The sequence below is a fragment of the Myotis davidii genome, unplaced genomic scaffold (assembly GCF_000327345.1).
Source record: "Myotis davidii unplaced genomic scaffold, ASM32734v1 scaffold81, whole genome shotgun sequence".
NCBI lineage: Eukaryota > Metazoa > Chordata > Mammalia > Chiroptera > Vespertilionidae > Myotis > Myotis davidii.
The window spans coordinates 66,265-75,398 of NW_006291554.1; the positions used below are offsets into that span (position 1 = coordinate 66,265).

Below are 9,134 nucleotides of genomic sequence, written 5' to 3' on the forward strand. Positions count from 1 at the left end.
TAAATAAAAAGGCCTCAGCGGTGCTTGGCACCTGCTGGCCACCTGCGTGACCAAGCCTCGCTCAGGACTGACACTCAGGGAGGCTGCTCTGATCACGGCACCCGTGCAGGGGACTCGGGGGGTCCCTTCCCCACCCGCATCCTTCTGACCTCAGGTGGCCCCGGTGGGGTTGGCCCTGTCCCCCAAACCTATGCTCCAGCGAGAGTCGCATGACCCCAGCTGGGGCCGGGCCGGTGACAGCCACCCGTGGGTGGGGTGGGGCCTTCGCTGAGGCCAGCAGGAAACAGGCACTCTTTTCATTTTTTCACTTTGCCAGAAACTGTATTATCTTACAAGCGCTGAGTCCTTTCAGCTTCAAAACTACCCAAAACCGGAGTGAGAGAGGCTGAAAGCAAGGCGCCTTCGTCACCCCGGCGGACGCGAGGAGCACAGCCATGTTCACACCTGGGCACACACCGGGGAGGCCTGTCCTTGCTCGACGGGCAGCACAAGGAGGCAGGACGGCCTTGATCGGAACCCGGGGCCAGAGAGCCTAGTCCTGGCTCCTCTGGGACCCCACCCGGCCTCATGTGATCCCCACAGGGACCGGCCACCAGCTGTGTCCTCCCAGACACCCAGGGAAAAGGGACTGGAGCCAACTACCAGACCTTCCTCCGGGTCCCAGCCCCAGCCCAGCCCAGCCCAAGGCGAGCCCTGCTCACCTCGTAGGCACGGGAGCCGGTGAGGCAGCTGAGAGCCTGGGCCCCGCCCACGGCGGCCTCCAGCTGGCGGCACTGGGCTGTGGTGCTGGAGTCCATCCACACCGGGCAGTCGCGGATGGAGAAACAGGCCTGGAGAGAAGGGGCCAGGACTCAGGCTTGCGCTCTGCCCGCTGGTGCGGGTGCCTCTGAGCAGGTGTGGGTATCTCTTCCCTGGATGTGACCTTGGGAGACCCAAGGGCAAGCCCACCACGCCCACACCTCAGCCTGGCCCACTGGGATCTCTCCCAGAAAGCTCGAGGTGGAAGGTTCTGGGGAGGATGCCCGAGTGACCCAGGCGATGGTAGATGTGGGCGGGAAAGGATTCGTGCCACTCTGCCAGGGCTCCTGGAGCCTGGGAGGAGAGGAGAAGCCAGAGCCGGCTTCCAGCATCAGGAGGCATCCGGCCCCATGAGGAGATTCCCAAGGGGCCATGAGCCGGAGTCAGGCTGGGCAGGAGGGGCCGTGTGATGAGGGCTGCTAGCACCTGACCCTTTGTCCAGACACCAGGTATGCCCACTGCGGGGGGGCAGGGCAGACCCGACTCACAGGACTACCACCCAAGCCACCTTCCTACACCCCGACAATGCTCAAAGCCTCACACCTCAGGGCCTTCCTCTCCCCTCTAGAGAAGCTTCTTGGACTCCCCCATCCTGGCCAGTTACCTGCAGCTGCTCGTGTAACGGGAGGTCTGGTGACAGGCTTGTCAGCACCCGACTGGCCCCAGCTTTCCAGTATATACTTCCATGTTGCTGTCCAGGGAAAGCCAAGTACATGCTCATTAGGCCACACACTGGTGTCACAGGCTTCAGGAGACACAGAAAGCACAGAAAGACCCCAAACCACACGCAAAGATGGCTCCACAGAGCTCATCGTCTTCAGGAGCCTTGGTTTTCCTGTCTATACAATGGGGGGGACTCTGCCCCATCCACCTCACAACTTGTAGGAAGACTCCAAGAAGGAACGGTCAGTCTGGATATTGGTGCTTTGGTAAAACTGGATTTAAGTATATTGCTCAGAATATTACCTGAAATTCACTCATCCAATCATTTCCAGGGGTGGGGAACCTTTTTCCCACCAAGGGCCATTTGGATATTAATAACTTCATTCTCAGGCCACACAAAATTATCAACTTAAAAATGAGCCTGCTCTATTTGGTCGAACATTTAATTAGCTAGCCCCTAATGCCTTGGCAGGGCCGGACCCAATGATTTTGCAGGCCTTCTACGGTCTGCGGGCCAGACGTTCCCCACCCTCCTTACCCATCCATTCATTCCACAAACACTGAGCACCTAGATCATGCCAGGCATAGGACAGATGCATCAGACAGTACTGTCCCTATTCTGCAGGACACCGAGGTTGAGTCAGGAAAGAAGATACACATGTATAATCAGAAAACCCTGGCAGTGCAGGTAGGGCTGCGGGAACAGACAGGAGGGCCAGGTGGAGGGAAGGGCGGCATCCTAAGCAGTGGGCCCGAGCTGGGGCAGGAGGTGGGTGATGGGGCTGGAGGGGAAGGCGGCAGCATCAGGGCCCCAATGCCCATGCTCAGAGGTTGGGGTTCGTCCTGGAGGTGTGGGGACTCTGGCTTAGCGGGATGTGGCCGGGCCGAATGCATGAACGGGCCCGTGGGAACCTTGGAGAAGGTTGGCTGCAGGTAGGGAAGCTGGAGCCGAAGCCCAGAGGAAAATGATGGCACTAGGCCTGGGCAACAGAAGCAGAGTTGGAGAAGAGGTGGCAGATTCAGGAGTCGTGTACAAAGCAACGTGGGGACCCTTGGATGTGGGGGTGGGAAGATGACACCTGAGGCAGGGAGCCCGAGGAAGACGTATGGGGACAGATGGGTACTCAGTCTGGGTCGTGGTACGTCTGCGGTGGTCATAGGGCACCCGGCCATGGGGGTGAAGGGGATGCCTAGCAGGGAGAGGGTGTCTGGGCCCGGGATCAGGTGAGAAGCAGACAAGAGCACCCAGGGAATCTGCTTAGTTTAACAAGGACAAAAGCAATCAATTCCTGTCCGGTCGGGGGGAAGAGGCGTCTTCTGAGAAATGAGTGAGCACTCCCTAATGAGGGCTAATCCAGCAGGGAGCGAAGTGACCTTAGACAAGTGACGTCGCCTCTCTGTGGCCCACTCCCCCCCTCCTCCCCATTTCAATGGCAATGACAATAAAAGTAGTAGCTAAAGCTTAAAGGTTTTACATACTTAGGCACAGTTACATTTTACGCATTTGACACTCACATTGAGCCTATGACAGATGAGGGTGAGGAGGCAGCAGAGAGCTAGGTGGCGTGCCCCAGGTCACCGCCGAAAACAGCAGAGCTGGGGACCAAACCAGACCCCCTGTGCTGACCACTCCGGGATCCCGCCTCGTAGAAGTGGTATGAGGACTCAGATAACTTATCTCATAGGCTCAGCACTGCGGCCAGCACACATTCATTGTCAGTAGTAGCACCTCTACTACTGAAACTGCTACCATTGTTAGTGTAATTTCTGCCTTTGGTTTTACCTCCAGGAAACAGAAATGCCATGTTAGTGCCCCGGTCATCACAAATTGATGCCAATCCCTCCATCCCCTCAGTCCTCCTCACCCACTGTCCGATTTCATGCGCAATCGTAAGAACTGTCTCAGATCCTTCTGCGAGGAGCCAAGCCATATACCCTCCAAGGGCTACAGGGGCTTTTACAACAATGAAATGTGTCAGTGGGTCTCAAGGACGAGCACCCTCCCTCTCGGGGAGCGGGCACCTCGCACCGGCTCCCCTGCCCTAGACAGCAGCCCTCGCGTGGCCCGTGCGGGCTGCTGCAGACTGACCTGGCCTGCCCCAGACAAGGCGAGGACTCGAGAAAAGTCGAAGCCCGAAGCCCTCATCTTCTCCAGGAGGATATCCAAAGCCTGGGAAGGAAAACAGAAAGCACCGTGACTGTAGCGATCCACGGAACCAGACAACCACACAAGCCTCAGAACGGATACGGAAGGGCTTGCCAGTACAGCGGAGGTGACGAAGAAGGAACGGATACAATGAATGAGAGAGAACCATGGGTGTGAGAGACACAGGGACCAGCAAGCGCCCCGACTGGGGATCAAACCTGTAACCTAGGTATGTGTGTGCCTTGACCTGGAATCAAACCCGCAACCTTTTGATGTACAGCATGATGTTCCAACCCACTGAGCCATCTGGCCAGGGCTATGCCAAAGCTATTTTGAGAAAACGGAAGCGCCAACCACTAATCCTTAACTTCTGCTTCTGCAAGGTGTGACGTCCAAGCACTCGGGAAGAGAGAAAGCACGGCGGCTCAAATGTTGGTTTCGTTGATTTGTGTTTTCGACCCACCGTACTGATGATGTCACTTCACTGCCATGGAGAAGTGAAAAGCAAAGCAGAGGGCTCCCACCAGAAGGGGGCTCCAGGCCCACAGTCCCCATGTCCAGGCGGGAGGGACAGTAGGCAGGGGGTGGCCGTTTATCCCAGCCCCTCCACCATCCACCATCCAGTTGGCATCTTCTTCCTCACAAGACCACCCTCCCCCACCGGGGGGCACAGATGGCAGTGCCCAGCAGAGCTCAACACTTCCCCTAAGATTTCCTAGCAAGAATTAGAGTCACCACAGGCAGGGATTTCCTTACGGGCAGAGGAGCCACCTGAGCTCCTGGCTGACCCCGCCATCCCACCCAGGGCAGGGAGGACTCCTTTCACAATCCTGGCTGTGGCTGTCAGCTCTAACTCTGCCTGCCAACCCCCTGCAGGGAGTGTGGTGCAGCTGGGGCAAGGATGGGCAAAACTAGAGCTTGTCCAATCCTAGAGGCTGCTCATAATTAGAAACCACCCCCAAACCATCCCCAACCCCAAGCCTGGCTCTCTACCCACTGCTCACCCCCAAATCAAGGTCTGGACCTCATCACTGGGACCTCTAGACACCAACTCTTGCCTGTCACCTCCAACCCCTCCACCACTGCCCCTCGGTCTGGCTCAGCCCTCTGAAGCACATTCTGGCCAGCCTGCCTGGTGGAAAGTCATCCTTTTTTTAAATATATTTTATTGATTTTTTTACAGAGAGGAAGGGAGAGGGATAGAGAGTTAGAAACATCGATCAGCTGCCTCCTGCACACCCCCTACTGGGGATGTGCCCGCAACCCAGGTACATGCCCTTGACCGGAATTGAACCTGGGACCCTTGAGTCCGCAGGCCGACGCTCTATCCACTGAGCCAAACCGGTTACGGCTAGAAAGTCATCCTTGACACCAGTCCTCCAGTGTGAGTCAAGGTCAGGCTGATAAATAAGAAATCAGACTAGTTATCTCAACAGAAAGAATTTCCTACAGGAATTTGGTTAAACGGGTATTGGAGGATTGAAAAAGCTTTGGGCAGACACATTCAGTGCTGCCTTTGGCTGGCCTCCAGTGTCAGGGCTTCGCGTCCCCTGTGGCGTATCAGGCAGCTCCCAGCCCGGTCCTGCCTGTCCGTGCGGTCCACACCCTCGGTCCTGTGGCCCCATGGGTCACCTGGATCTGGCAACAGGCATCTTCCTATCTCATTGGTCTTGAGTGGGCAGGCCTGCGTGAACCTGATGGGGCAGGTCACCAGCCACCATTCCGGGGGAGGAGGGGTCTGGGGACCAAGCAGTAAGAACCCAAGGCTGTGTGTGACCTCAGGGCATTAGGGTGGTCACAGGCCTGAGTATTTGGGAAAGGTCTGCTCTGTGGTATCTGGAAGGTGGAGACTGGCTGGACTTTCCAGCTGCCATGGCTCCCGAACCCAGAAGCTCAGTACTGACACCAGCTGAGGCCAGGCCTGGCCCTAGGAACCACACGGCCTCCAGTTCCCCGTGAGGACTTGGCCTCAACAGATGCTCTCACGAGCTGCCACCTTTGGGCTTCCTAGCAAGTCACCAGGTCGGCTGGTAAGGCAGGCGGGGGACAGGAGAGGGACAGGGATCCCTGTGCTCACCTGGACCCACATCAGGACTGGAGAAGTCACTGTCAGACCATCTTGGTGAACATGAACTCCACCCTGAGTCCTACAAGGAGAACAAGAGAGGATGAGGGACAGAGCTGGGGCAGGGGCCCAGCGGCAGCAGATCCTGGGTAACGCCAGTGGAGGCAGAAACTCCCCCTCCTCCAACCTTAAGAGGAGATGCTAGATTGAACAGGCTTGAAAGCTGAGTGAGATGGAAAAAGAAACCGTGAAAATTGCCCAGAGTGGCAATTCTCAGAAAGCACCAGCAAAAGCAAGCCTTGGAAGGCAGGCACTGGTGTCACTTGATCAAGAAGGGACTGGGGGAGCACGGGGTTGGAGGAGAAGCCCACCCAAATCCATTGCATTTGGAGAGGGGAAGGTGTGGCTACAGGAGGAGCTGCACCTGTGAGAAAAGTTCTTGGCTATCAGACCGAGTCCTTGGATTACAATCTGTGGAAGGTTACCTGGAACCCTCTCCCACTCCTCCTCACCCCTGCAAGACCCTCATCCAAAATGACAATCTAATTAGAAATAAGATTTAAAATAACTATGTGCACTGGGTACTTTTTGCCTCATTACAAACCACTTCAAAACGTAATGGCTTGAAACTTCTTAGCTCACACTTCTGTTGGTCAGTCACTGGGCTGAGCTCAGCTGGTTGGTTCTTCTGGTCTCACTCATGCATCTGTGGCCAGTTAACTGTAGCTAGAGGGCCCTGCTTCTGGGGGCTGAATTCTGCTTCTCTTAGCTGGGGATATGGGGGCAATGAGGCCACAGGTCCCTCAGTCTCCAGCAGTCTAGCCTGAGCTTGTTCACGTGGTGGCTGTACTGGATTCCAAGAATGAGAGTAGATGCACGCACAGCCAATCGAGGGCTGGGGTTAGAATTGGCACAGTGTTACCTCCCCCATGTTCTACTGATTAAAACCAACAGGTGCAGAAAGGACTCCATCTCTTAATGAAAGGAGCTGCAAAGTCACATAGCAAAGGGCATGGTACAGGGAGGCATGGAGGATTATGGTCATTTCTGCAATATACCACAATGCGCAAAATCCATATGTTAAGCATATTAAGATATACATGAAGTGCTCAAAAGAACTGAGCAAATGGGAAAACACAGTCTGAGCTTAGGCAGGAAGACTTGACCTCTTGTCAATTCCCTCCAAGTTAATTTATAAATGTAATGTGATCTCAATAAAAATATTAATAACTTTGCTTTCTGGAACATTAAATGCTGATTCTAAAGTAAGCATCAATTAAGGGCGAGAAAGAGTAGCCATGGAAACTGAAAAAGAAGAACAATCAGAGAGGACCAACAATTCCAGATATTAAATCCTATTCTAAAGCTGGAATAATTAAAACGATGTGTTACTGGCTCATGAGCAGACACACTAACCAATCAAGCAAAAGAAAATGCCCCAAAATAGACCTAAACACACAGAGAAATTTAGTATATGATAAGGCTGGTATCTCAAATCAGTGAGGTAATGATGGGCTTCTAAAAAAATTATGTCAAACCACTGAAGAGTCATCTGGGAAAAAAATTAAGTGTATGTAGAAATGTCATGCCATGTACCTAAAGAAACTCCCAAATTCTTTTATATTGGAAAACTGAAATCTTATAAGAACTAGATGCAAACATAAGTGAATTCCTTCATAATCTTGAGTAAGGGAGGCTTTTTAAAGTATGACTCAAAATCTAGAATAGGAAGAGATGGAGAAATTCAATGGCATAGAAAACAAAGACCCATGTATGGCAACAACAGCAACCACCCATACACAAGTCAAAGCAAACAAAAATCTGAGAAACCTATTTGTGATTCATGTAACAAGAGAGATAATTCCTCTAATATGTGAAGAGCTCCTTGAAATTGATAAGAAATAGATAACCAATCCAACAGAAAAATGGGCAAAGGACATGAAAAATAAGTTCATGAAAAAAAGAAATTCGAGTAGGTCTTCAACAGATGAAAAGACGCTCGGCTTCATTCACAATCTCTTTCACGACCACCCTGAATTGGCAGTGCTGTGGGAAACACTCTCACGTATTGGCTGATGGGTTGCAAATCAATACAATCCCTACGGGAAGCAATTTGGCTGCATCTTCCGAAATTATAAATCTATTTGCTCTCTGATACAGCAATCCTATTTCCAAAATGTTGTCTTACAGATACACTAGTGCATAGCTGTAATAGCATATGTAGGTAATTCACTACATCATTTTTCATTGCTAACAACCCAATATCCTTACATAGGAGATGGTAAATTTACCCAATGGAATATTATCTATATCATAAAAGGCCTGTGGTCGTCACACCGTAACCACGGAACAAGCAGACAACTGGTCATCAGGAGGTGCATGGAGCACCTCTCGCAGGCTGAGTTTGCATGGGGCTGGTGGGGCTGGGGCAGTGGAGGCGGGGCCTGTGTCTCACACAGGGTGGGTCTGGGTCTTGCACAATTTCTTGCACTGGGCCTCTAATGCATCTATTAAAAGAACAAAGCAGTTCTACATACTGACATGGAAAACACAGGCAAGTGACTGTGAAATGAATAAAGCAAAGTACAGAATGCTATATATGGTATGCTTTTTTCTGTGTAAGAAAGGGAGAAAATAAGAATATTCATATCTGCTAATATTTCCATATGAAACTCTGGAAGGCTTCCCCAAAAACTAACGAAAGAAGTAGAAGAGGCCAGGAGAGAAGAGATGAGATCATAGAGGGATTAAAACTTTTCAGTGTAGGCCTTTTGTTTCTTTGGAATGATGTACCAACTACATGCAATGCCTATTAACAAAACATTTTTATTAAAACAACTGCTTTGGAAGGGAACTGGCAATTTCTTAAAAAGTTAGACATACACCTACCATACAACTTAGCCATTCCTGGGTATTTCATTTGCAAGAGAAATGAAAGCTTATGTCAACACCAAGACTTGTATGTGAATTTCACAGCCTCCTTATTTATAATAATAAAAAACTGGAAACAACCCAAATGTCTCTCATCAGGTGAATGGATAAACTAGTTGTGATCCTTTCGTACAATGAATACTACTGAGCAATAAAAAGAACAAACTACTGATAAACATGGATGAATCTCAAAATGACTGTATTGAACTAGAGGCCCGATGCATGAAGAGTCATGCAAGAATGGGCCTTCCTTCCCCTTGCTGCCAGCACTGCCTTCACTCAGGCCCAGAGCCACCTTCCCACCTTCCCACGCTGCCCAGAGGCCTGGAGCGGCTAGGACAGTGTGGAATGCCTGCATCCCGCGCCCGCCCCCCCCCAGCCGCTCAGGCCTATGTATGCAAATTAGCCCACCATATTTGTTTGGGTTAATTTGCATACTCACTCCTGATTGGCTGGTGGGCATCACAAAGGTACGGTCAATTTGCATCTTTCTCTTTCATTAGTGTAGATTAAAATGTCAGATTAAAAAAA

General features: G+C 51.7%; 1 protein-coding gene across 1 annotated transcript in view; it reads right to left on the reverse strand.

Annotated features, from left to right (window-relative positions):
• The window catches only part of XYLB (xylulokinase homolog (H. influenzae)), a 34,551-nt gene that overhangs the window by 24,705 nt on the left and 712 nt on the right, over positions 1–9,134 (reverse strand). The window contains exons 2-5 of the mRNA XM_015564845.1: positions 5,685–5,754; positions 3,551–3,631; positions 1,403–1,489; positions 702–830 (exon numbers count right to left, since the gene is read on the reverse strand). Coding sequence (XP_015420331.1) covers positions 702–830; positions 1,403–1,489; positions 3,551–3,631; positions 5,685–5,754 — 367 coding nt within the window. The remainder of the gene's footprint in view (positions 1–701; positions 831–1,402; positions 1,490–3,550; positions 3,632–5,684; positions 5,755–9,134) is intronic.